Genomic DNA, 25,524 nt, shown 5'->3' with positions numbered 1-25,524 from the left:
GTGCCAAGGCAGCGGAACATTTTCAATTAAGATCACGGTTTTGGGTTTACTGCCGACGGAATTCCAACAAGGTGGAAGCTGCTTGGAAGTTTCTATTCGCGACCTTTGAACTGTAGTATTCCTTTGTCCTATCGATCTGGGATGATTGCCAAGTTGCTTGTCGATGGTTGTCGACGGTGTGAAGTGACTTTCAAGAGGTCGCCAGAACGGGGCCATGTTGCACACATTCGCGGTCCGCTGCGTCGGGCGCTGAGGTGGTTGAACAAATCGAACGGGACCGGACGGGAATGTTTGTAACATGTCGCTGTGTCCAGACAAGACACAGCAACACCCTCCAGCCTTCTTCGTGTTCAGACACTCCAGACCCAATGGAGATATCCGTACTTACACCCAGCAGTGTATGTAACGTGCAACATATAGCGCGTGCTCGTGCTCCTGGTAGGGCGGCTGTGAATAAGCTTTTCTTGAAGTCTCCAGCCAGTCATGGACTTAGACCATACTTTTAGACGTCAACTTGCACACGTCCCATTCCCCATTCCCAATGCGAGGTGCTCAGCTCTGCCTCTGCGTGTGAGGATGTGCACACTGCACCATCATCCATCCACACACAATGACCGCAAATGGGGGAGCCAAGAACTTGCAGTTGTTGTGAGGGCTCGTATTCGACCGTCATCCAGCATTCCGTGGCCGTCCGGCACTCCGCCGAACGGAAGAGCCGTACCAACGCAGTGCTCCGTAATAAGCAAACGGGAATCAAAAGGCAAGAATCTCATTTGAGAAGTCCTGGCAAAGACCCGGTCAACCATCAATAACACGCATGGAGGCACTGCAATAATGAGTGCAACTTTGGGTGCATCTCGTTCTTCAAAAGCAGGCTTTTGAGTCAATCAAGTTTGGCCATCTCACACATCGACCAGCCTTTTCTTCTTCAATAGAAGCGCGAAAACAGGCGGATGCGGTACGGGGGACCCAATCATTGAGGCGAAAAGTGGTCGCAGATCCTGGCATGAAAATCGCTGGAAGAGGGAACGAGTTTCCATGGCCAAGCATAAACAGGCCTGATATATCCGATACAACCAAACTGAAGCAGTGCAACAACGCCTCGCGGCCTCACAAAGGGATCAGCACTCTGAATGCATAGAAGGATAGTTTAAAATGCACACATGGAGTGATGAAACCAAGCACGAGAAAGCTCATTGTGATACAGCAGGAAGGCGGTCGGCAAAAGCGGGAATGGAAGCAAGTTGAACAAAACAAAAGATCGCATATATGCATTTCTCCAATAAGCCCCCTTCCCCCTTGGCAGACAGGACAGGGAACAATCTCGTTGGTAATTACGTTCCAGATCGGCCTACCCAAACCAGGCCTGGGGTGATTTTCGCGGGCGCTCCGTAGGTACATCATGCACATCCTGCCTCCACTTGCGGGTGAATTGGGACTGAAATATCTTACAATAATCCTTGTAAACCGCCGTATGGACATAATTCCCCACCCATCACGGTGTTTCCATTGCTCTCTTCACGGTCCCTTGGAGACGGCTGCCAGTTGTGCGTGTGCTCGAATGTGGTGATCTTTTCAGCAACGGCGTCACATACGAGCCCCAGCAGCAACAAGCAGCGAAAATCCATTCATTCTACGCATTTCCACTTTGTATCGCCCCGTTTGGTGGTTCAGGTTGACCATTCAGAACGTTCCATTGGTGTGGTTCGAGCCGAACAAGCTGGAACTCTCTCTTGAGTCTGCCCGCTCTTGCCTGCACTCCAGAGTCTCCAGTTCTGCACTCCTGCAGCCTGCCACTAGCCTGTGGGAATCGTCGCTGTTTCCTTCCATTCCCACCACGCCGGCCGGCCTCCATCCATCCTTCCACCAAAACTTCACTCCATCCACATTGCTGGGGTGTTGCTTCCTCGTCGGGTCTCTCTGTCTCCTCCTGCCCATTCTCCCCCATTCTCTCTACGCCCCCCTCCCCCTTCGAGGCACTCGCTTTGCCCCTGTACCTTACCTACTTCCACCTGCTGCTACCGCTCCTGCTGCTACCGCTCCTGCTGCTCCTGCTAGCTGACGGGCAGCTAACCTGCAATTTTCCCGATTTTTTCGAATCTCGTTTCCTTTGCATCCCGAGGACTCCTCCTTGACACTGTCAACTCACCTGTCACTGTCCACCGCATTGCACTCACGCTTTGCATTGCTTGCCGTTGACGTTGGCCGCCTTCACTCGCTTTGGTGGTTCTCTTTCGTCTGATCTTTGCGCGCGATCAGTGTCGTCTCTCGTTTCGGTCCCATCTTCATCTAATAATATTACACACTACTTTCTACTACCACTACCACTACCAAGCAGACGGTACCAAAAGAAGCGATAGAAGGAATTGGCGGAGGATATTGACTATCGACACATCCACTACCAACCACCGCTGGAATAACTACACCCGACGCCTCAATCGCATTACTATACACGCACTTTGACCACCACCACTCGTTCGAATCGCTGTCCTTGTCGGTGAGGAAAGGCGTGGGCCAAGTCTACGCTCTTGTTCCCTCCCCCCCCCAAGGGGCTCCCGGAATCCATCTGACACTTCGCCGTCATCCCACAACAACACACCATGGCGAACCGCATGTCAATGTATTCCATGGCCTCGGACGCCGGTATGGGCGGACGAGGTCCTGGTCAGCAGTCATCCCAGGTCTCTACCACGACTCTTCTCAATTCCGTACACAATATCTACCTCTCTTCACAACCATACCGTCTGGACGCCGGCACAAGTCTCGTCGTCAACACATGGCTTACAGCCTCCCAAGCTGGTCCCGATGGTCACGTTGGTGGAACCGTTGATGGCGCGCTGGCTCTGAGGGCATGGGAGCATGCTCGTCGCCGTGCTGAGGATGGGTGTATCATTCTTGGGTATGTCTCTGTTTGACTTGCCACACTTTGTCTGTTACTAACAAGCAAATGAATGCTAGATCGTTGCACAACTCGACTCCTTCGCTCTTGCGACCCTTCCTGTCTACCATTCCCCTCGAGATCCCTGCCTCGGTTTACAAAGCACTCGACGCTATTGAACCCTTCCTTCGCTGTGTAACCCCTTACAACCCCTCCACTCCGAGACAGACCGGCTTGGCCGTCGCCTTGACCCTCAACCTTACAGGCAACCTTACTGCCGTCTCGCTTTCGCTTGCACAAGGTGGTATCGACACGGACAAGGGCTTGTTGGGTGTTCCCTCCGAGGCCGGATACAGGGCGTTTGATGTCTTCTATTACCTACTCACCACGGCTTCTACCCCTGCCGAAAGAGAGTTCCTTGGCCTCAAGGCCGCCTCTCAATACAGCCTTCTCGCCAGGTCGGGCACTTACGATCCTCCATCCTACCTTCCTACCGCCGATGATGGTGCCGCTGCCGACGATTTCAGGTCTGCCCTCAAGGACATCGGTATCAAGGGCTCTTCGCACCGCAACTTCATCTCCATTTTGGCCGGCCTCCTCAAGCTCGGCAACACGCTCGATTACAATGTTGACGAGGAAGTTTTGGAGGAAATTTGCGAGGATGTCGGTGGGCTTCTTGGTATCGAGCCCGAAATCCTTGCGAGGCAACTCAGCACCGATGATCGGGCGACCTTAATCGGAGGACTCTATGAGGCTTTGGTTGATTGGGTTATCAAGAAGGCCAACGATGCTATTGCCGTACAGATGGGCAGATCCCGCAATGGTGACGATTCTAGCGACGGCGCCTCCAGGAGTGGTGCGCCCACTTCCAATGAGGACAGTGGTGATACTGTTCTCCTCACTGTCCTCGAGGTTCCCGACCAAAACTTGGGCAAGGCTATTGCCATGCGGGGCATCTTTGATGACACTCAGGGTATCAACTCTGAAATGAAGGCCGACGGCGTCGAGGTGGTTCCCATTTCAAGCTCGGTCGTGCGGGAAATGCAGAATGCCGTAGCAGAGTGTGGCCCTGATCTGGGTATCATGGTTGGCTCGGTTGGCCGGGAAAGGCAACGCCTGATTGAAAAGCGCGAGGAAATTTTGGAAAAGATTGCCTTCTCCTCAGAGGATGAGGGTTTCCTGAGGAAGCTCTTGTTCCCAGTGCCCACCGAGGGTATCAACCTCGGCCGCACTGGCCGTGTGGATGTTGCGGATCTTCTGAACCGCAGTCGCGCTTGGTATCACCTCTGCATCCATCCCACGGACGATTCGCCGTCAAGCCTGGCTGCCCTTCCCGCCGTCAACTCAGCTTGGTCAGCCGGAGCTGTTTCACGCCAGCTCCGCACCTGGAGGCTGTCCGAGTGGGCCAACAGACGCAATAAGCACATTGACTACACCGCGGACTTTGACCACCATGAATTCACTCAGCGGTATCGGCCTCTGGGCTGTATGGACGGCCGTGACGGTATCGAGAGCTGGGTTCTGGAGCGTGGCTGGAGCAACGGCGAGGTTGTTGTCGGTAACGAGAGGGTATGGATGAGGGAGAGCGCGTGGTGGGAAGCCGAAAGTATGTTGGATCTGAAGCCCATGGAAGCTGAGAGGCTCAACAGTATGCGCAACTTGATGGCCCCTGGAACCATGGGCTCGGGTTATTCTCACAACGGAAGCGGCTTCTTCCCACCCCAACAATACGCCACTGACAATATGCGTTCTCCCTTTGCCGACGGAACCTCCAACGGGAGCTACGATCACCTCGCCCTTGGGGGTAACCTTAGCCAGAACAACCTCAACCCGAGCCCAGTGCGTGCTGCCTCCCTCGCTCCTACCAACATGACCGCCATGCGCAACGGTGACTACGGTCTTGGTTCCAAGGGCGATCAATACAAGGGACAGGTCTTTTACAACGCCGAAGGCCAGCTGGTTTCGGAGTTAGACGCTGACCTTGCCGAAGGCAAGAAGATTGAGGAGCGGCCTATTTCCTTCCAAAGGAAAATCTGGGTATTTACTGTTTGGGCTCTGACGTGGTGGATTCCATCGCCATTACTCAAGTTCGTTGGTCGGATGAAGCGACCTGATGTGCGCATGGCCTGGCGTGAGAAGTTTGTTCTTTGCTTCTTCATCCTTCTCATGAACGCCATTATCGTTTTCTGGATTATCTTTTTCGGTCGTATTCTTTGCCCCAATTTCGACAAAGCCTGGACTTCGCAAGAGATTCTCAATCATCAGGGAGAGGATGACTTCTGGGTCAGCATCCACGGCAAGGTTTACGACATCACCAAATTCTGGAGATTGCAGCACAGCGACAACAACATTGACACCACGTCGGATATAATGATGCAGCTTGCTGGCCAGGATCTCTCCCCTTATTTCCCGCCCCCTTGGTACATTTCCTGCCCTGGTGTGAATGTTGGTGAATCGATCAAGTTGCTGCCCAACAACACCCTTGATTTTGCTGGCTTCGCCGACCACATTTCCGGCCCTCAACAGGCAAATCCTCGAACCAAGCTCAGTGAGAGATACTGGTACACCCAGAGGTTCTTGCCTCGTATCAAAGAGTACTACCATGGCGACGTGGTCTGGGAGACCAAGAAGATCAAGCAAGAAGGCGAAGAGTGGAATCACCAGTGGTTCATCTACGAGGACCTCGTTTACGACTTGACCGACTACTTGCACACCGCCAAGCTTCTGAATAACGATGTTAGATACGATTTCCTCGAACCCCAGGTCACCAATCTCGTCAAGAACAGCCCCGGTCAGGACTTGACAGATCAGATTCACGACCTGATCGATCGCGTCAGCAGCAATAAGACTCAGTATGCGAGTGTTATGAACAGTCTCAACTGTGTCAAGAACACGTGGTATATCGGCAAGCCCGACTTCCGTTATTCGGCCAGGTGTCAAGTCAACAACTACATCTTGCTTGCATTTACCATTGTTGTTTGCGCCATCATCATTGTCAAGTTCGTGTCAGCTCTTCAATTCGGATCTAAGAGACGCCCTGCTCCCCAGGACAAGTTCGTCATCTGCCAGGTGCCCGCTTATACCGAAGGCGAAGACTCGCTCAGGAACGCCTTGGACTCTTTGACAGCTCTCCAGTACGACAACAAGCGGAAGCTTATCTTTGTCATTTGCGACGGTGTCATCGTCGGTGCTGGCAACGATCGTCCTACTCCCAAGATCGTCCTCGATATTCTCGGTGTTGACCCCAAGGTTGACCCCCCTGCTTTGGCCTTCAAGTCCGTCGGTACTGGAGCCGAACAGCTCAACTACGGCAAGGTCTACTCTGGATTGTATGAATTCGAAGGAAACGTGGTGCCTTATATCGTGGTTGTCAAGGTCGGCAAGGAGTCTGAGCAGGCCAAGTCAAAGCCCGGTAACCGTGGTAAGCGTGACTCGCAGATTCTGCTCATGAGCTTCCTTAACCGCGTCCACCACCGTGCTCCCATGAACCCCTTGGAACTGGAAATCTTCCACCAGATCAACAACATCATTGGTGTGGACCCAGAACTTTACGAATACCTCCTCATGGTCGATGCCGATACTTGCGTTCGCGAAGATTCACTCAACCGCCTGGTGGCTGCCTGCGCCAACAATGCCAAGATTGCCGGTATTTGCGGCGAAACCAGTCTGCAGAATGAGGACCTTTCGTGGTGGACTATGATCCAGGTTTACGAATACTATATTTCTCATCACTTAGCGAAGGCTTTCGAGTCTCTTTTCGGCAGCGTTACCTGTTTGCCCGGTTGGTAAGTTTTTCGGTCCTTTATGCGCACTGACTGTTGTAAACGAACGATACTGACAATCCAAATAGTTTCACCATGTACCGCTTGCGTACTGTTGACAAGGGAAAGCCTCTCATTATCTCGGACGACATCATCCGCGAGTACAGCGATTGCTATGTTGACACCCTCCACAAGAAGAACCTGCTCTCGCTTGGTGAGGATCGTTTCCTCACCACGCTCATGACCAAGCACTTCCCATACATGTCTTACAAGTTCATTCCCGACGCCTACTGCCAAACGGCCGCCCCCGAAACTTGGAGCGTTCTGCTATCTCAACGTCGTCGTTGGATTAACTCGACCATTCACAACTTGGCTGAATTGATGTGGCTCAAGGAGATGTGTGGTTTCTGTTTCTTCTCGATGCGCATCGTCGTCTTCATCGATCTCTTCGGTACCATCATTCTTCCCGCCACCTGCGTTTATATCGGTTACCTCATCTACACGGCCGCTTCCCACTCTGGGCAGTTCCCTCTGCTTTCGATTATCATGATTGCGGCTGTGTATGGTCTCCAGGCGCTCATCTTCATCCTCAAGCGTCAATGGCAGCATGTGGGCTGGATGATCATCTACATTCTCGCCTTCCCCATCTACTCCTTCATCCTCCCCATCTACTCGTTCTGGCATCAGGATGATTTCGCCTGGGGTAATACCCGCGTTGTCATTGGTGAAACCGGTAAGAAGCAAGTTGTCGCTGTCGACCAGGAGACTTTTGACCCCCGTGCCATTCCTCTTCAGCGCTGGGACGACTACGCTCTTCACAACAACCTCCCTGGTCGTCGCGGTGGCCCTCTTGAGAAGGGTATGGATGAGCACCTGGGCGGTATGTACGAGGAGACGTACGAGGTTGATGACATGAAGTCGGTCTACTCTTCGGTCCGCCAGCCGTCCGTTCTTACTGGGTTCGGCGGTCGCGGTGCCGGAGCGTACATGCCCCCTCACAGCCCCGGTTTTGCTCCCAACGGCGGCGGCAGTGGTGCCATGACCCGTGCCAGCACCTTTGTCGGCGCCTCCCCCTTCACCGAGCAGAACAACAATCTCATGAACCGCCAGAGCATGGCGTCGATGGGCACCATGGGCGAGATGCAGCGCCGCGCCAGCCCGTATCAGGACTACCCTGGTGGTCCCAGCCGCGGTCCAAGCCAACTCGCCATGCGCTCTATGACCAACACCCCTCCTGCTCTCGGTCCTGGCGGCATGGTCAACCCCCGTCTGTCCACGGCCACGGGCATGAGCCTCGGTATTCCCGGACACCGTCCTGGCATGAGCCACTCGGAGAGCTCGCCGTCGTTTGACTTCCAGCGCAGCACTCCCGGCCCTGATGACCAGATGATTATCGAGGCCATCCAGGGCGTGCTTCGCGAGGTTGATCTGGACACGGTGACGAAGAAGCAGGTGCGCGCCCTGGTGGAGCAGCGGTTGCAGACAGAGTTGGTTGGCGAAAGGAGGACGTTTATGGACAGGCAGATTGATAATGAGTTGGCGAACATGTGAAGTGTGGAACATGTAATCTGACGTTACGTACTTTACGGACGGAGCGAAACCTGATTCATGTCATAATGGATGCCGGGTATTGAAGTTATTGAAAGTTTGTTTGGATGGATGGATAGGTTGGCTTTTGGATACTTATCGTTGGTGTGGTTGAAAAAAATATTAATGGACATAGTAGCATAGACACTATCTTTTTTTGGATGTTTCGTTTTTTGGCTTTTAGGAAGTTTTGGATAATTATATCATATCATAGCAATGTACTTTTGCATTTACCATGACACTTTGCAGTGCCTAAATTGTGTGTCAATGTCCATGTGTTTTCTGGTCAATAGTCTAGGTATTACAAGCACGTCGGGTATCAAGGTGGCCCAGTTTTTAAACATGAATACTCTAGAGACGTCCTTCCATTTTTCCAATTCACATATCTACCACATTCCCTGCCCGGGCCTTAACAGTGTCCTGAACACATAAAGCCCTCAAAAAAGCTCAGAAGATATCGTATGCCCCATCCATCCCATTGTTGTTTCCCTAACAAAAAAGAACGCCTAATAATGCTGCAAAGATATCGTTTAACAACAGTAATAACCACACCAAGAACTTGAAGAGTCGAACGATTCGAACCGTAAAACCGCCCTTTTTGTCACCCACCCTTCCTTCCTAATCCCTTCCACCTTTCAACCTCAACAAGCGAGCACCTCACTTCTCACTTCTCATAATCAACCAACTCCCAAATCTGACTCGGCTGCTTGACGCCCTGCTCCGTCACAATCCCATCAATCAGCTCCGGATCGGTATAATCCACCTCATCGCGATCTGCGACCCAATCCCTCGCCTCCTGGCCGACCGGGTCCACGCCCACGTTGGCAAACTTGCTGATATCCTTCTGCTTGACGCCCACGCGCAAAACCTGGGGATGCCAGAGGGGCGTCTTGCGCACAATCTTGTGACTCTCAGCCGCCACGAAGAAGCGCTTCTGCGAACCACCCGCGAACCGCGTGAGTAGTGCCAGCTGCGAGGTGCCCATGCGGCTGATGATGCCGCCGTTTTGCATCACCACTTCGGACCCGACCAGCACGAGGTTGATGTCCTTCTGGTCTTTGAGGATGTACGCGACTTTGCTGGTGGAAATGGTCTCGACCTCGAGCCCGGCTTCGCGGAGGGCGGTAACGCTGGCGTCGCAGTGCGGGCTGCCGTCCATCACATAGATGATCTTGAAGTGGGTATCCGGCCTGCTGGCAGCAGCGTGCACGAGGATCTTGGTGACGACGCGCGAGCCGCCGGCCGCCAGAACGATCTTGCGGTGGGAAACGTACTTGCTCCCGATGACGGCGATGTTGTCGCGGGCGGCCTTGGCACGCGCGGCGAACAGCTGCCGGTTCTTGAGCAGGTGGCGCTTGGTCTCGTCGAACGACTCGGCGGTCTGCCCTCTAAGCGACCGCAGGAGATACTGCTCGAAGAGATCGGCGCCCGCCAGCAAGGGGAGCGGGTTGGGCGCCGAGTCGAGCAGGCGGGCCTTTTGCATCTTGACGACTTCGACGGTTTCCATGGCGGTCGAGGACGGGGTTACGCGTAAAAGCTCGATGAGCGATTCTATGGCTGCTACAGGCATGGTCATGTCGGGGTCGGAGGTGAGGAGTTCGCGGTAGGTTTTTACGATGCTGTTTTTGTGTTTGCCATGGTCAGTTACGGTTGGTGATTGTGGTTTGCGACGGAAGAGCTGTTCAAGTTTGGTTATGACGCATGCAAGCAAAGCAAAGCAAAACAAGAGCAAACTCACTCGAATGAGGCGCCATCTTGACTGCTGACGCTGTCGGTGGAGGTGGACGATGTCGTCCGTACCGCGAGCGGCTTGTTGGTTAGGTCGTCGGTGGCCATTCTGACGAGGAGGGGGTTGTGGACGACAAAGTGTGTTGATGCTGTGAAGGTGGGAAGTGGTTTTCGCCAAAACATACAAGTCCTCCCAAGAAGCACTGCTGCTGCAGTTCGGTGGTCCAAGTGGGGAGGGTTCGGGGTGTTAGTCGAAGTCTCGAAGAGAGCTTTAATAGGCGCTTCAAAGATTTGGGGAAACCAGTCCTTGGCTTTTACAATGATATTTACTATACAGGTTGAAAGAATATGTGGAAGTATATTTTGAAGAGACGTCTGATCAGAAAGTGTGACTCAAGATGTGCAGCTCTTCATGTAACCTTTCATCCCAAATTCCCAATTGCGGCCGGTACGACAAGTATTCTGCCATCACTCACCGCCCTCAATGTGTACTGTACTGCACCTCGTCAAGCTTTCTTTGTTTCCAGTTCATGTGCCCCGCTCACTGTCGGCAGCTGCTACCAGCGGGGTTGTTGCTGGCTTGTTGCGGTCACGGGCTTTACAGCGCTGGAACACAAGAGGTGACAGAAGAGTCTCCCCTGTGTTCGGCACTGAGTTAAACATGTGAGTGAGGGCCTGGGTCGCGTGGATGGAGCGATGGGGCTGATGCCTGGCTGCCGTCCCGCTGTCGGCTTCAATGAAACAGGGGCAGCAAGGGGAAAGTGTGAAGCTAGCGTAGGGGTCTAGCGGAGGATCCTTTACCGTCATTGTCCTCTTTCTTTATCATTTGAAACTAGTTCTAGGTGATGGACCCGTTGGCGATGTTGGCTTCTTTGGTCTCTTCTTCCACTTTCTCCCTTGACTTGATGAATGTCGACTACAAGTTGCCGACATAGCACCTTTTTCGAAATACAATATCAAGACAATAAACAATAACACCATGACGACCCTCATGGATCCGGCCACGCAGGCCCCCCTCCCCGCCGACGCCATCCAGCGCATCCTCCACATCACCAACTCGTCGGTCCATATCTACCAGATCCCCCCTATGCGCTCGACCAAGGGCCACATGGCTGCCGACTGGACTGCCGACCCCAAAGCCCACATCTTCACCGGCCGAGTGCGCATCATCGAGACCTCGATCCCGCCGCAGACGCCCGAGAAGATGCAAGAGAAGGACACGATGAAGGTCGACATTGTGCTCGAGGACCCCGCCACAAACGACCTGATTGCCGCCGCCCCCTACACCACCCAGGCCGTCGTCGAGGCCACCATCGACAGCAGCCGCTTCTTTGCCCTGCGTGTGCAGGATCCCAACAGCGGGAAGAAGGCCATGTTGGGCATCGGCTTCGAGGAGCGCAGCGAGGCCTTCGATTTCGGCGTGGCCCTGCAGGAGGCGCAAAAGTCGCTAGGCCTGATTGAGGGCGTCGCGCCCCTGATCAAGTCTACCAAAAATCAGGAGGCCGAGGAGAAGAAGGATTATAGCCTGAAAGAGGGCGAGACTATTACTGTGAACTTGAGCGGAACCAAGTTCGGGAGGAGATCGAGACAAGAACGCCCTTTGTCGACAGACTTGGATAGTGATTCACACACTCCTCTGTCGGCCTTTTCACTCCCTCCTCCTCCATCATCATCGTCGGCTGGAGGTGGCTTTGGAGGTGGAGCGGCTTTCTTGCCACCGCCGCCTAGCAGTGGACGTGGTGGGCACAGGAGACAACCATCTGCGCAGGAGTTAGGGTTCGACGATGGCCCAAACGGCATGTTTGAATAAGAAATGAAGTTATAAAGCAAGGAAGGAAAATGGAAAGACCGAAATATCTGGATGGGGTTGGATTTCCAGAGAAGCAAGCAAGCAAGCAAGCAACCGAGCAGGATACACGGCGCATATATCACCATCATCATCATACAGGATTTCAACGACGGACAGGAAACGGCCACACGACCTCAGTCACCAGAAGGGCTTGTTACTATAAGCGTACAATTACACACAGAGTTAATATACCTAATCATATGAAGGCCCAAGCTGGCTCTAATATTCCAGCTTCCAGCTTCCCGCTATTTTGATGTTTTTGTGCAGAAACATGTTGACCGACTCCCAGGCCTCCACTGTTCAATGCCTATAACATCATCAAGTAAGTCCGAAAGTCCCCATCTCAAGCATACCTCATCTCCCATATAACGCCATTGTCCTCTTTCCCTAGTAGCTGATGAAAACCTGCGTCAGTGTCATACCAAGTAAACTCCGCCGCCAATGTCCACCGTAGAATGCAAAAAAGAAGACCTCTCCAAGAATCCAGAGCAAAGCAGAAGAAATAATGAACAGGACAGCTCAAATAACAGTATCAAGCCTCATCGCCGGTACCTCTTCTTTTTCCTCCTCCTCTTCTTCCGCCCCCTCCCTAAACCCCATCTGAACACCAACAACAGCCGCAAGCGCAACAGGCCACAGATTCTTCAAGCTAGGCATGCTCAACCTTCTACTTCCCTTCCACTCCTCGCTGCCCTCTTCCCCCCTTGAAAACGAAGCAGTCTTCCTCTGCTGCTCGGAAAGTAAATCGCCTGGTTCAGAGGCGGAGTCGTCACTTCCTTCTGCTTCTGCTTCTTCTTCTTCTTCGTCGTATTCTTCATCTTGCTCTTTCTCATATTGTTCATGTTCATGGTCATGTTCCTCCTCGGGCTCAGACATGGACACGATAATTCCAGACCCCGACCCCGAACTTGTCCCCAAACCCAAGCCCGAACTGTTAACAGAGTGACGATTCGTGCAAGCCAGTGGATTCATCACAGTAACGCCAATAGGCATGAAACTGCTCCCGTCAAAACTGTCAAAAGATCCATCGTCTTCCGAATCCGAAGGGTATTCATCCCATGGGATCCTGTTGCTGGGGGTGATGGGGGTGGCGAGGTGTTCGGAGGGGAGTGTCTCTGGGATGCTGCTGGTGGTTGTGGTGAACTTGGGGGTGGTGGTGAACTTGGGAGTGACTGCCGAGAGGGGAACGGCTTCCAAGTCATGGTCCTTGTTGGGCTTGGGAGTTTTCTCATCTTCTTCTTGGTGTGATGGCTCCTGTTCGAAGGCAGGTTTATATGTTTCAGGAGCTGGCTGATGGTCCTCCGACTGCGATTGCTGTGACTGCTCTGACGGGCGAGTCCAAATATCCTCATCAAAGAAACTAACTCCTCCCCCACCAAAGCCACCAGGAACAAAACTCGGCGACAACGGGCTCAATACCGACGGAGTATAGAGATATTCCCCATGCTGCTCTCCCACCGGCGAATTCGAATACGAATCAGCAGACGCCGGAGTAGCAGGAACTTCATAGCCTCCATGTTCATGTTGCTGCCACTGATGATGATGATGCCCAAAATATCCCTGATCTTCAACAACAGCAGACATGGGCGAATATACCAACTGTTGTTGTTGTTGACTCTGACACTGGTGCGTCATAACCCACCGCCCCCTATTCACCAGCTCAACATGACTTTCTCCAAGTCTCAGCATGATGAGCTGTTCCTGCTGCGTGGACTTTGCGATGCGAGAGCGGAGGAGGGAGAGGTCTTTTTTTATTTTCTTTTTCTTGCTGCTTGTCGAAGAAGTAGTTGTTGTTGCAGTCGATCCCGTCTTCTCCTCGTTCAAGGGGGAACCAGCAGTAGAACCAGCAGAACTGGCCGCAGAGGGAGTGGTGATGGTGGTTGTGGTCAAGGAAGCCAAAGATAAGGCCTCCTTCTTAGCTTCCAAGTGCGCATACCGCTGATATAACCGCGTGGCTCGCTCGCCTTGGGTTTGCAAGTTATGCAAAAGGTAGGAACGCTCGTTGTAGAGGTCGGAGAGGGAGCGGGAGGTTGGTTCGAGGCCTGGTATGGCAGGGGTGGATGGAGGATGATGGGCATATTGGTGGTTTTGCTGTTGCTGGAGCTGGAGCTGGTGGCTTTTAGCTCGGGAGAAGGGGGATAAGGCAGCAGGTATGATTTTTTTGAGAGTGGTGGTGATGCTATCGGTGTTTAAGTGGGGGAGGATTGGACGAGTGTTGGTGTTGTTGGTGTTGTTGATTGATTGCTGACGACATCGCTGCTGCTTTTGCTGCTGCTTTAGCTCATTGGCGAGCTTCTCGATCTTGGACTTGACGTCTGCCATTTCGTCAGGGGAGATGATATTTGTGTGATGGTGATGCTTTCCTCCTCCTCCGCCTCCTCCTCCAATGACGGGGCTGGGTGGTGAGAGAGTGGTTGTCGTCGACATGGTTGGGCTTGGTGATCTTCCGTTTACTAGGGTTACTTGTGGTCCTCCATGGCTGCTGGTAACTGAAAATGACATCTTTGTGGTATGTATGTGTGACAAGGAACGAGGGCAAAGGTAGAGGAACGACCTTGAACAGACAGACAATGGAATAGGTTGAAGAAAGTGGACGGGAGTGAGTGAGTGAGTAACGATCTTGCGCGACTTTCTCCAGGAACTGATCCCAGTTTATGGATAGATATCAACTCGAGCAAAGCAAAGTCAAGATCTTCACGCAGATGGATAGATGCCCCTCAATCAATGGCCATGAGACGACAGAGAGGCTTCCTTAAGCTGGAGATATATCAAAGCCCGCCCGGCTTGCCATACGCGCCCATCGCCTCGTTCAACCCTTTCCCCCCCTTCCATTCCTCGATTCAAATGGAATCCTGGCTGCTGCTGCTCGGTAATGATTTCATTATGGCTCATTGATCCAATCCAAGCCAACCCATTACTTGGGCACCGGAAAAGCCGCCATGGCAGGTCTAAGTTCGAGCCCGGCTTTTTCGAACGAACCTCGTGGCTTCCAGACCCAGCCGCGTCGGGTGTTGCTTGACAAAGCCCCCTTGAGACTTGGCCCGTCAACACATGGGCGACTCGCCTGGCCAAGCAAGCATGGGTTTTCTTGGAACAATACCCGACTTATCACACTCCTGGGAAGTTTCTTAGTTCTCCATTGGAACTCCAAGGACAAGGGGGGCGTTTTTGCTTGCCGGGTCAGGCAAGCTCCTTCTTGGTGGCTATCTACCGTACACACCCTGGAAAGAGAGAGAGAAAGAGGGAGTGGCGTTTGCCCGGCTAGTGTACTGTAGTGAGTTAGGGAAAAAGCCCCCCTTTTATTCTGAACGAGGTTAGGGTTGCAAAAGGTAAACAAAGAAACACACTGACGCCCTCGTGCGGTGGCTTGACATGCTCCCAAAGAAAGGGAACTTGGTGGCTGACCCCCAATCGGGAAAAATACCCGAGACAGAGAGGCCCTTTGCCCTTTTTATGTCAGGGCCGTCAAGAGCCAGACAAACACATCCGTCAGCCAGAATTAGGCCAGTGAGGAGGCACCGTGGTGCCGTGAGGCTTGACACACGAGGTCCTGAGGAGTCGCCGCTTTATGTTTGCTCGGCCCTGATTCCCTAATTCAAATTTCTCTCTCGGTGAGGCGATCTTTGGACTTCCGGACCTGACTCCGGAAGATGCCCATTTCGGAGCCGAAGGAATGTTAATGTCGTTTATGCTCGTGATGCCCCCCATACACCGGCCCATGATCCACGTGCAAGTAAGACAATTCTACAAGGAAACTAACAGAGAATAGCAATCTTACACCCACTCTCCAGCCTTCTATGTTCAAAGGGAGGAATCAAGTGATAGTGAAAAGCTTAGTCAAGCAGTCAAGCAATCAGTCTAGTCTAGATGTTAAACCCATCATGCCTAGGCGGATCACAAAACCTCCACAGCCCAGCTCTCTCCGCCGCCTTCCTCACACTCTCCACCTCCTCCTCTTTCACAGCCCGATTGATCTCGGCATAGCGTCTTTCTTCCTTCTTGCCTTCATCTTTCTCCCCAGCCGCTGCCTCTCCTTCTTCTTCACCCTCTCCATCCACCTTCTTCTTACCACCACTACTCCTCTTCACCCTCCCCACATAAGCAGCCGGCCGATACTGCTCCATAATATTAACAAACAAATCCCTACTCACGTTCTGTGCCAACCACCTCATAATCTCCTTCCCCTCTTCTTCAAGGCCAGGCATCACAAGATGTCTCAACAGAACCCCGCTCTTCGCAATCCCGTCACCGGTAAAACACAGATCGCCCACTTGCGCATGCATAGCCTTGATGGACTCGCGCGCCGTGGCGGCGTAGTCGTCTGCTTTTAGGAGGCGTTTGGAAGTAGAGGGTGACCAGACTTTGAAGTCGGGCAGGTAAATGTCTATCAGCCCATCGAGGAGAGCGAGGGACTCGAGAGAGTCGTAGGAGGAGGTATTGTAGATAATGGGGATGCGCAGGCCTTGGGAGCGCGCGTGCAGGATTGAGAGGGCTACTTGGGGGACGACGCTTTGTTGAAAGATGTTAGTCTTTGTTTTGATTTACCGTGCCGTGTTGTCATCCGCGTGTCACCCGGGAACGGGACTATAACCGGCCTCGGTAGTGCGTAGATAGATTGATACGAGATCCCAAATCTGGGGGGCAGTTTCTGGGGGGCGGAAGGTGACGAGAACTCACTGTTCAGGGGTAACAAGGTTGATGTTGTGCACATTCCCGACATCTTGCAGCTTGAGGTACCAGTCACCTAGCTCTTCAGGGGTCAAGTCCATGCCGTTTCGTTGGTGAGAGATGTCGTGGTTTTGACAGAAGACGCAGCGGAGGTTGCACATGCTTCATTCAATCCATAGCAATCGTAGTCAGTCCCAGATTCCCATACAATGTTACTTCTCTTGACACTCACTAGTCGATGAAGTAACAGTAGGTAAACTCACCTGAAGAAAACCGAACCACTGCCATGATGACCCTGAATGCATGGTTCTGTTCATCACGAGTGATTTCCAGTCAATAATCCAGACTTCAATCGATTTTCCCGTCCCTTACATGATGATGCTGAGGAAGCAAGCCACCGTGCCGGGATCGAACTTTGGAAGAAAGAACCCCTTCTTTCATCAACACCAGCACGGATAATCCCATCCGATGGCAGTTGTCAATCCCTCCTCTTTGAGGGTGCCCCGAACCGCCTTCTTCTATCCCTTGCGGTTGTGCCCCCCCCCCCCTCGTTTAACCCCCAATCACCCACATGGAAGCCCGCCCTTGCTGCCGCCACAGTACGTGTAGATGTGAGGAACAATCCCAACGGACTGACCACACTCATCTTTCTTCTGAACCGCAACTCCATCCGTATTTGCCTCTAAACCTTCCGGTCCCTGACACCCCAAACGTCAGACAAACAACACCCCGCCTTATCACCCTTCCCAAGCGTTTCCAAAATCCCTAAAAAGCATCATGTAACCTCACAACTCCATCGCACCCGAGCACCAATTCCCAGAATCAATTCCCACGACTCCTCGCTAAGTGGCAGGCAGCTTGATCGAAAGGCAGCTTTCAAGTGGCAGCATCATCAACCACCACAAAATAAATCACGAAAAAGACTCACCTTCCCCAAAATGCGGCGCAATAACATTAACTTTCACCTTGTCCCCAATCAAACACCACCCCGTCTTCTCGAACCTGTTCACGTCGCACTTCCTCGGACACAAGTTGCATTTGGCCAGATGGGCATAAGCTTGCGATCGCTTTTTGGATGCGTCGATTTCAGAGAGTTGGAGGTAGCGCGGGACGTAGGAGTCAAGGAGGAAGGGGGGTGCTAGGTGGAGGTGTCTCTTTTGAGAGTGGTGTGACTTTGTGAAGGGGTTGTGTCGAGGTGTTGTAGTTGTAGTGATGGGAGTAGTGATGGGAGGTTTGTAGTGGGAGCAGATGGGAGTGGTGATGGGAGTGGTGATGTGAGGTTTGTAGCGGGAGCAGAGGAGACGTTTGGTGGCTATGATATTGATGGGGAGGAGGGCTCGGGGAAGCGACGAGAGGTGGTGGATGGGTTGACGGGTTGTTCGTAACAAGGTAAACATCTTGCTGGTAACCGCTAGGGTAACAATCGTGCTGTGTTACGAGGATGAATTTGAAAGGAGTGAGGACCCGCCTAAGTCAGAGAGATGACAGGCAAAAAGCTGGAAGTGACGGGAGTGTTGCTGCCCTGAAACGAAATGAAGTTGTCGTGAACAGTGGAGCCGAACCGAGCAAAGCCGCAGAGCGGAGGCTCGGGAGGCAAGCACTGTGGCAAAGCATACACTAACAATTTCCGCTACAATGCAACCGTAAACACAAAAAAGCAAGTACTTTTTACTTGGGTGTCGGGACCGACGGATGCACCCTGCAGTGTTAAGACGAAGGCTCATATTGGGGGCCTGGTCGGGCACGATAGAAAACGAAGCAAATCTGGATCCCCCGTGCATTTGGAGCAGTCGCTTCATCTCTCATCCAAATCCATCGCTTCTGCCAACCCTTTTGGTGTCTCCATCTTTTGCCATACATCCGTCGTTGAACACTCCACGCCCAGGAGGCCATCCACAAGTGCCAAGCAAACCCAGTCTTTGTGAGTCACTCGGCCTGACTGACCAGGTCCATTTCCCTGTATAACATGGGTTTTGTTTGGAGACACTTTCAAAATCTTCCCCAGGGTCCAAGTATGCCGAAAGAGTCAATTACTCGGTGAATCCGTTGATCGCTCCATTGTGCTGATTTCATTGACTGAAAAGACGGTCCAGCTGAGGTAGGCTGTGTGATGTCCACTGCCGGGGGAAGAGGAGTAAGCACTGCGGGTGCGGGGTTGGAGATGGAGGAAATAGTCTTACCAGAGCTGACGGCGGCAGGGAAGGCATTTGTTGATATAAGACCGATATTCTCTGTTTGCCAGTGAGATCTTGGATGGTATATCAATCAGCTGGTTTCCCCTTGCCTGCACAGCAAACGAAGACAGCAAGCGCCAATTGTTGCCTACCCTGCTGTTTCCATCAACAACGTCGACAACGCAATCCCCAAACACCAAACGACCAAACCCATCAAAACCTCAACGATCATCAAATCAGCATCAACACTCCAAAAATGGCGTCCACAAACCCTTCTCTCGCCCCTCAAGAATCCCCATCGGATTCGAAACCACCACCCTGGACCCCTCCCCTCAACAGCCACGATACAGCCCTCGCTATAATCCCCCCTCCCCACCTTTGGGGGCCTATCAACTCCCTTCGTGCCCTCTACGACAAAGCCTACCACAAATGGCCGCCACACATCAACCTCATCTATCCCTTCGTTTCACCCGAAGACCTGCAAGATGCGGCGAGTCTGGTTCCATTTGGCATTTTGGAGGCGAGGAGGGAGAGGAATGAGATGAGGGGAATCAAGTGGGATTCCGTGAAAAAGGCATGGACGGGACCAGACGGGGAGGTGGTACATGGCCGAAATGGATCGGTGTTGGATGAAGGGTGTGGGGGCCCGGTTTGCGAGGAGGATCGGGCCAGGGTGAGGATGGATAGTGTTGGGGTTTTTGAGCATCGCAAGCACAACACTATCTACCGCTATGATCAAGAGCAGCAGCAACCCGGGTCTCTGGGTAGCTTGGTGCAGTTGAGGGCGGATATCTTGAAGGTGCTGGGGCACCAGGCCCAGGCCGGAGATTATCAACCGCACTTGACTATTGCGCAGTCTGAGGATCGAGAGTCGTCGGCGCACAAATTCCTGGTGGAAAAAATGGGATTGCTGCCGATGGTGGAGTGGGAGGTTGAGGAGGTATGGATGCTGGTTAGGGATCAGAGTGATGGCCCGGGAAAAGGGAAAATGAAGGTTTGGGGTAAGATGCGGTTAGGAGAGGAGTTGGGGAGTGAGATGTATGGAAGCCCGGTTGAGTGGGAGAAGGTGTTTGAGGCGGAAGGACTGAAATGGGAGGAAGAGGAGGTAAAGAAGGCGTGGAGGTTTGAGGAGGGGAGGTCAGTTTGGGTCCCTTACGATGGTGAGGATGGAGAGGAACGGGAAGGAGAGGGAAAGGAAGGGGAAGAGGCAAAGACGCCAGAGCTACTAAGCATAGCCTCCTGGAACGTCCTCGCTGATTTCGAACATTCTCCTTCTTCAAACACCGACCAAGAAGCTCGATACCGCCTCATCCTTCGCAACCTTCTCTCAGCCGACTCCAAAGCAGATATCCTTCTTCTGCAAGAAGTCACCGACTCGTTCCTTTCCTTCCTCCTTTCCCCGTCCAACAACTCTACCGAATCCCAACTACTCCGAGACCACTACCCCTACGTTTCCCATCCGCCCCCCTCTCAGCCAGACGCATCTCCCCTCCCTAACTTCCTCAACCAAGTCATCCTGTCCAAACACCCCTTCTCTTGGTCTTGGCTTTCTTTTGCTAGGAAACACAAGGGGTCCGTCATTGCCCAATTTCCTACCATTCATGGAAATGACCCTGATCGGCCCCTCGTGCTGGCGGCAGTGCATCTGAGCCATGGACTTACAGATATGACTGTTGCTGCCAAGAAGGGGGAGATCCAACGGGTGATTGGGCATCTTAAGGAGAACTTTCCGCAGAACCCGTGGGTAGTTGCTGGGGACTTCAACCTTACATCCTCAAGCTGGACTGTTGAGCAAGCTGTGAAAGCTGGGAAGATTTCCCGAGAAACAGTGGTCACACTCAATGTTATCGAGAGGACATGGAAGGAGGAAGAGGGTCTTGGGGTGGAGGATGCGTGGGTAGTTGGGAGAGCTGCTTTGGGCGAGGGCCTGGTTCAAAAAGAGGAGGACATCATGGATGACATGGACGAGGAAGGGGAAGATAACAGGCTGTTTGCCGGCGAGCAAGGAGCAACCTATGATCCGATGAGGAATGATGTCGCGGCCAAGGTGGTAGGCAGTGGAGGAAACATGCGGCCGCAGAGGTATGACCGAATTTTGGTCAGGGGTCAACAAGTGTTGAGGATCGGTAGGTTTAATCGCTTTGGGTTTGTCAAGGCTGATCAGGAAAAGAGGGAAGGGCATGAGATGGGACAGTATGCGAGTGATCACTGGGGTGTTAGGTGTCTTTTGAAGGTTGTTCAGCAGGATGATATTGATCAAACTGAGAAGACAGCCGAGGAACAGAGTGGTGTTGCTGCTCTGAAAACGTCTATCAAGCTAATCACACCACCCGCCGGTCCTCTCTCCGAGCCGGGATCGCTGACAGAGGCTATGGCCGAACTCAACATCTTCCCTTCGCATGAAGAGATATCCAAACGCAAAGCTGCTTTCCACGCGCTCAAGATCATCCTCCTCGACAACCCTCCTCCCAATCAATATCCCCAAGCGGTCACCGACACTACTACCGCCTCGGAAACCCAAGCCCGATCAAACCAACCACCCCTCATCATAACCCCCGTTGGCTCCTTTGCTCTAGGCGTCCACACCTCCTCTTCAGACATCGACGTCCTAGCCATCGGCCCCTTCTCCACCAACACCTTCTTCTCCCTCGCCATCCAACGTCTCCGGCGCGCTTCGTCGTCTCCTCTCTTTTCCTCATACCAACCCAAAATCCTCCGGCGCATCTACTCCTCAACAGGCACCATGCTCGAGCTTTCTGTCAATCAAATCAAATTCGACCTGCAGTACTGTCCAGCAGCACACATTGCGTCCAACTGGCCTCGCATTCTGTCTACTGCCCCGCCTGGAAACGCCGTCTGGAGCTTACCGGCGTTGACGCTGACGAAACTCAAAGCCGCGAGGGACTTGGATTATTTGCGCCGGACGGTGCCTGACTTGGCGGTGTTTAGGACGGCGCATAGGGCAGTAAGAAGCTGGGCTAAAGCAAGGGGTGTGTATGCCCAGCGGTTTGGGTATCTAGGTGGTATCCAGATCTCGGTGATGCTGGCGAGGGTCTATAAGGCTCTTGCGCTCACGCAGGGGGTGACACGGGTGGGAGTGGAGGAGTTGGTGGCCAGCTTCTTTGAGGAATATGCTCGGTTTCACTGGGGGAGGGATATGGTCTACGATGAGGTTTGTCCTTGGTTCAGGCAGAAGCGGGAGAAGGGAGGGGAGAAGGAGGTGTATAGACGGACGAGTAGGGAGGCGATGGTTGTGCTTGGGTGGTTTGGTCCGGGACTAAATACGAGTGGACAGGCGAGTGTTTGGAGCGTTAGGACGCTGAAGGAGGAGTTTGAGCGGGCAAGGGATCAGCTGGTGAAGGAAGAGGTGAGGAGCTGGAAGGAATTTTTGGAGGGAAGTAGCGCTGCGGAGGAGTTCTTGACGGGGTACAAGAGTTATGTCAAGGTTGATGTGCAGTATTGGGGACTGTCGCCGTCAAGGGGAGCGCAGTTTGTGGGTTGGTTGGAGAGTCGGCTGGTGATGCTTCTTGTTGATCTTCACAGGAGAGCACCGGGGGTGTATGTCAGGATGTGGCCTGCTCGGTTTGTTGAGGCCGACATGGCCTCTCAACAAGCCGAAGCCGACGAGCAAACAGCCACGGAAGGAACCGGACCCCGCGACTACCAAGCCTCCTACCTCCTCGGCCTGGACGCCGACATTAGCACCAGCAAAGAGGACCTCAAACTCGCTCTCGGCAGCATTCAAACCGCCCTTCAACGCTTTGAAGAAGCCATCCGGTCAGACGAGAAGTACTTTGACGCCTCCAACAGCTGGATGAGCGCAAGCGTGGTCAGGCGCTCTGAGCTCGGCAATCTTCAACTGGACACTCGCAACGACTGGGTAGGCGAGTATACCCCCGGCGAAGACGAGTCAGACTCCGACGCCGAGGATGACGAGGAGGAAGACGCTTCTTTTTTGGAAGACCTCGACGAAGCTACACCCAAGAAGAAGAAAGGCAAGAACAAGAAAACCACAGAAGACCAGCAGCAGCCGCCGAGACAAGATCCAGGCCCAAAACTCCGCTCGGCAGCGGACGTGATGAACAGACTCCGCTGGGACTCGGCCATCGATAGCTCGGAGTACGTGGTGGGCTACGAGGACCGGTTCCTGGGAGTGAAGGAGAGGGCGCTGGATATGTGGAAGACGGAGCAGACGGATGAGGAATTCATCCCGCAACATCGGATTGTGTACTTCAAGCGGAGGAGTGATGGAAATGTGGTGTGGGATCGGAAGATGAAGAAGGATGAGGTTTTTGGGAGTGGGTTGTAGATGGATGGCTGGGAGATGGAATGGTGTTGAGGATTTGAACGGGCAATGTCGTTTTGCGTTTCTGTATATCGTTTGAAGTTTTTATCGAGCACTGGGCGGGTAACCCGAGTTTTCCTCCTCTGCGGCTGACTTCAGGACTTCTATACAAACTTCGCCCCTTGCCCTTCACCACCTCTCAACGTAAACCTTGTTGCAGCCTTTGGGAATCTCATGGCATGGGCTCCTCTCACCGCGCCTCTCATTGACTGGGTGGTTCTATTCGCAGCGGATGTCTGTTCACCTGCATTTTATTTTTGGTGGTATTTTAAACCGCCACCCATGGTGAGTGAATGGACTGACCCACTTTTGCGGCAGGTCTGCCGAAAATAACGAGTCCTCCATCGATCCAAAAACACTCCAAAGACACTCCGAAGAAAACCCTTAATATTATCACCCTATGGCGCCGTTTATTTCATGATTGTTAGTACATGTGTCCGTAGGGTCCAGATGTACACCTTTTACTAGCTGGTAGTGTTCGTGGTGGTTTGGCAAGTTTGAAGCTGGTCGGTAGTAGAAGTGGAAGCGGGAGCCGGGAGGAGGAGCAGGACAAAATAAATTGAAAATGAATGCTGGCATTTCCTGAACATTTCGACAGCATAAGAGAACAGCGAGCGTTTGAAGATTCTTATGGATTTTCCCTTGCCTTACGACTCCCTTTACATACAACAGAATGCTGATCATGACAACCATGATCCCAGGATCTCGCTTTGTCCTCTCTCGGGAGGTACTTTTCTGAAAAGCAATTGCAACAGAAGTAAAGAAAAGGGACAGAGAGAACATGTCTTCGCCCGGAGAGCTTGTAAATTCGATGTCGTTTTCTGATTTTGTAGTTCGTGCTGGATCAATGTAAACGAATGGCCACACTTGTCTGGGCTAGAATCGCCTCAAATTGTACATATCTTAACACCATCCAGAATCACCCTCTTGCCAAGTACCGTCGCGCAATACATTAGTCTTCTACCTCTCAACATCTTTCATCACCTGCGGACTGTCGTTCGTGTGGTCTGTAATCGTATGGGTCCGTCTGCCAACAAAGGTTGAAGAGGCCGCCGATGTGTTGCTTGAACACATATATTTTCTCTGTTTCGCCTTCGTAGGGAGATTGTACGTGAACATACTAGCTGGCCGTTCCATCAAGACATATAGAACTGAATGTAGAGGGGCTGAGAGGCCAAGTGGTTAATCTTTGAGGTATACGTACCGCGCTGGAAGCGTCTTGAGCAACCAAAACTGCCAAGTCCTCCTTGAGCTGACGCCACGACTCAAACGCCTCATGCTCATTCATCAGCTTAACAACTCCAGCGCTGCTAACATCCGTCCGCACGACCACCTTCTCCAACTTCCGACGATGCGTCTTCAACAGCCCCTCCATCAGCTTTGCGCGGCGCTCCTCGCCATAGAACATACGCCTGATTGCCTCCTTGCTATCATAAGCCGGACTGTCGACATTGGCATGATCAAGCTGGTTGACGTAGTAATTCCAGTGGATGTCTGTCAAGGGACCAATGTCGGTAGCATCATCCACGTGAACATCCAGGCTTCTCAGGTTTTTGAAGCGAGACACAGTCAACAGCCCATTGCTCGTTGAGCAGCTCTTCCTGGTCCGCGAGTACGCGGGTTGGATGAGAAGTACGGCGTTTAGCACGAGCGGGCCAGTGCAGGTAGACGTGTCGCGCTTGGGTCTGGAGCAGGTACGAACCCCCGAGAATGTACAGCGCGCTTTTTTTGCGACTGACCCAGCCGGGGCCATCATGGAAAAATCCAACCGTCCAGGCTCCAAGCGGCATCGTAACGGAGCGGGATTTGCGTGTGACCGAAGTACTCAGGATAAACTACTGCGCGGATGCGCTGGCTGATGGCGCCCAGCTTGCTGATTGCCGAAAGCTGAGCTCTTACATAGGCAACTGAGAGCCTCAACGCGTTGTCGTTGTCACGCTCGCCGGCGTAGTAGCCGTCACTGTCGTACTCGTCGTAATCGCTGTCGATGTCGTACTCGTCGCAGGGGCTGTCACCGTCATTCATGTTGCCGAAGGTTTTGGACCGGTATATGTATTTTTCCTCCGGAACGGTCCAGGCGTACTTGTAGATCTTGAGTCTGAGCTCAGCCGGAAGACGAGAAAATGGGAATACGGAATGGGAGTCCATCATGGGAGGAGGAAGTGACTCCAGCCCCAAACGCAAGCGATGCTTTGGTCTGCGTTGAGGTCACGGTTGGTGTGGCAACGAGAAAAAGACTTTTCGGTGATGGAAGACCGAAGGATGAGAAGGGGTAGGCAGTGGAACCACAATGGTTCAACAGCGGGGAATATTTTGGGAGAAGGCAGGTAAAGGCAGGAGTTGAGGACGAAATTCAAGGAAGGTCGGGGAGAAAGGTTCGAAGACTTGGCAGGTACGAGCTCGAAGTGAAGGCAGTTGCCAATGCGGTACAGCTCAGAGATGGTATCGGTGACGGCTTCCCAGAAATAATTCATTCACCTGTGCAAGGGGGCGAGTAGTAATACGTGGAAGTTTAGACGACTTTATCCTCATGA

The 25,524-nt window shown here is 52.8% G+C and overlaps 7 protein-coding genes across 7 annotated transcripts; 3 read left to right on the top strand and 4 right to left on the bottom strand.

Moving 5' to 3' along the window:
* The first annotated feature begins 1,533 nt into the window (after positions 1 to 1,533).
* SMAC4_01799 (uncharacterized protein) lies at positions 1,534 to 8,465 on the top strand. Its single transcript, XM_003348728.2, has 3 exons — positions 1,534 to 2,899; positions 2,959 to 6,663; positions 6,729 to 8,465. Exons 1-3 carry the CDS (start codon positions 2,601 to 2,603, stop codon positions 8,188 to 8,190), a joined length of 5,466 nt encoding a protein of 1,821 aa, XP_003348776.1. The 5' UTR covers positions 1,534 to 2,600; the 3' UTR covers positions 8,191 to 8,465.
* A 125-nt stretch (positions 8,466 to 8,590) lies between these two features.
* SMAC4_01798 (uncharacterized protein) lies at positions 8,591 to 10,362 on the bottom strand. Its single transcript, XM_003348727.3, has 2 exons — positions 9,965 to 10,362; positions 8,591 to 9,845 (listed from the first exon to the last, which is right to left on the bottom strand). The coding sequence occupies exons 1-2, from the start codon at positions 10,060 to 10,062 to the stop codon at positions 8,891 to 8,893; spliced, it is 1,053 nt and encodes a 350-aa protein (XP_003348775.3). The 5' UTR covers positions 10,063 to 10,362; the 3' UTR covers positions 8,591 to 8,890.
* A 451-nt stretch (positions 10,363 to 10,813) lies between these two features.
* SMAC4_01797 (uncharacterized protein) lies at positions 10,814 to 12,193 on the top strand. Its single transcript, XM_003348726.2, has one exon. It carries the CDS (start codon positions 10,934 to 10,936, stop codon positions 11,762 to 11,764), a length of 831 nt encoding a protein of 276 aa, XP_003348774.1. The 5' UTR covers positions 10,814 to 10,933; the 3' UTR covers positions 11,765 to 12,193.
* Positions 12,194 to 12,322: 129 nt separating this feature from the next.
* SMAC4_01796 (uncharacterized protein) lies at positions 12,323 to 14,305 on the bottom strand (the record flags this gene model as incomplete). Its single annotated transcript, XM_066089649.1, has 1 exon — positions 12,323 to 14,305. The coding sequence occupies one exon, from the start codon at positions 14,303 to 14,305 to the stop codon at positions 12,323 to 12,325; it is 1,983 nt and encodes a 660-aa protein (XP_065946413.1).
* A 1,361-nt stretch (positions 14,306 to 15,666) lies between these two features.
* SMAC4_01795 (uncharacterized protein) lies at positions 15,667 to 17,984 on the bottom strand (the record flags this gene model as incomplete). Its single annotated transcript, XM_066089648.1, has 5 exons — positions 17,400 to 17,984; positions 16,735 to 16,780; positions 16,481 to 16,633; positions 15,873 to 16,312; positions 15,667 to 15,836 (listed from the first exon to the last, which is right to left on the bottom strand). The coding sequence occupies exons 1-5, from the start codon at positions 17,866 to 17,868 to the stop codon at positions 15,667 to 15,669; spliced, it is 1,278 nt and encodes a 425-aa protein (XP_065946412.1). The 5' UTR covers positions 17,869 to 17,984.
* A 917-nt stretch (positions 17,985 to 18,901) lies between these two features.
* SMAC4_01794 (uncharacterized protein) lies at positions 18,902 to 23,079 on the top strand (the record flags this gene model as incomplete). The annotated part of the gene is made up of 1 exon (XM_066089647.1): positions 18,902 to 23,079. One exon carries the CDS (start codon positions 18,902 to 18,904, stop codon positions 22,952 to 22,954), a length of 4,053 nt encoding a protein of 1,350 aa, XP_065946411.1. The 3' UTR covers positions 22,955 to 23,079.
* A 1,031-nt stretch (positions 23,080 to 24,110) lies between these two features.
* On the bottom strand, positions 24,111 to 25,138 carry SMAC4_01793 (uncharacterized protein; the record flags this gene model as incomplete). Its single annotated transcript, XM_003348722.2, has 2 exons — positions 24,111 to 24,712; positions 24,808 to 25,138. 2 exons carry the CDS (start codon positions 25,136 to 25,138, stop codon positions 24,111 to 24,113), a joined length of 933 nt encoding a protein of 310 aa, XP_003348770.2.
* Positions 25,139 to 25,524: the final 386 nt, after the last annotated feature.

This window comes from Sordaria macrospora, chromosome 3 (assembly GCF_033870435.1).
Source record: "Sordaria macrospora chromosome 3, complete sequence".
Lineage (NCBI taxonomy): Eukaryota > Fungi > Ascomycota > Sordariomycetes > Sordariales > Sordariaceae > Sordaria > Sordaria macrospora.
The sequence above is the reverse complement of the archived record's forward strand: the minus strand, read 5'-3'. Positions and strand labels throughout refer to the sequence as shown.

Bases quoted from the DNA above. Each gene is read 5' to 3' on its own strand.
- SMAC4_01799 (XM_003348728.2), top strand. From the start codon at position 2,601: ATGGCGAACCGCATGTCAATGTATTCCATGGCCTCGGACGCCGGTATG. The intron at 2,900-2,958 runs GTATGTCTCTGT...AATGAATGCTAG, and splicing joins GATGGGTGTATCATTCTTGG to ATCGTTGCACAACTCGACTC. The intron at 6,664-6,728 runs GTAAGTTTTTCG...CAATCCAAATAG, and splicing joins GTTACCTGTTTGCCCGGTTG to TTTCACCATGTACCGCTTGC.
- SMAC4_01798 (XM_003348727.3), bottom strand. From the start codon at position 10,062: ATGGCCACCGACGACCTAACCAACAAGCCGCTCGCGGTACGGACGACA. The intron at 9,846-9,964 runs GTGAGTTTGCTC...ACACAAAAACAG, and splicing joins CAAGATGGCGCCTCATTCGA to CATCGTAAAAACCTACCGCG.
- SMAC4_01797 (XM_003348726.2), top strand. From the start codon at position 10,934: ATGACGACCCTCATGGATCCGGCCACGCAGGCCCCCCTCCCCGCCGAC.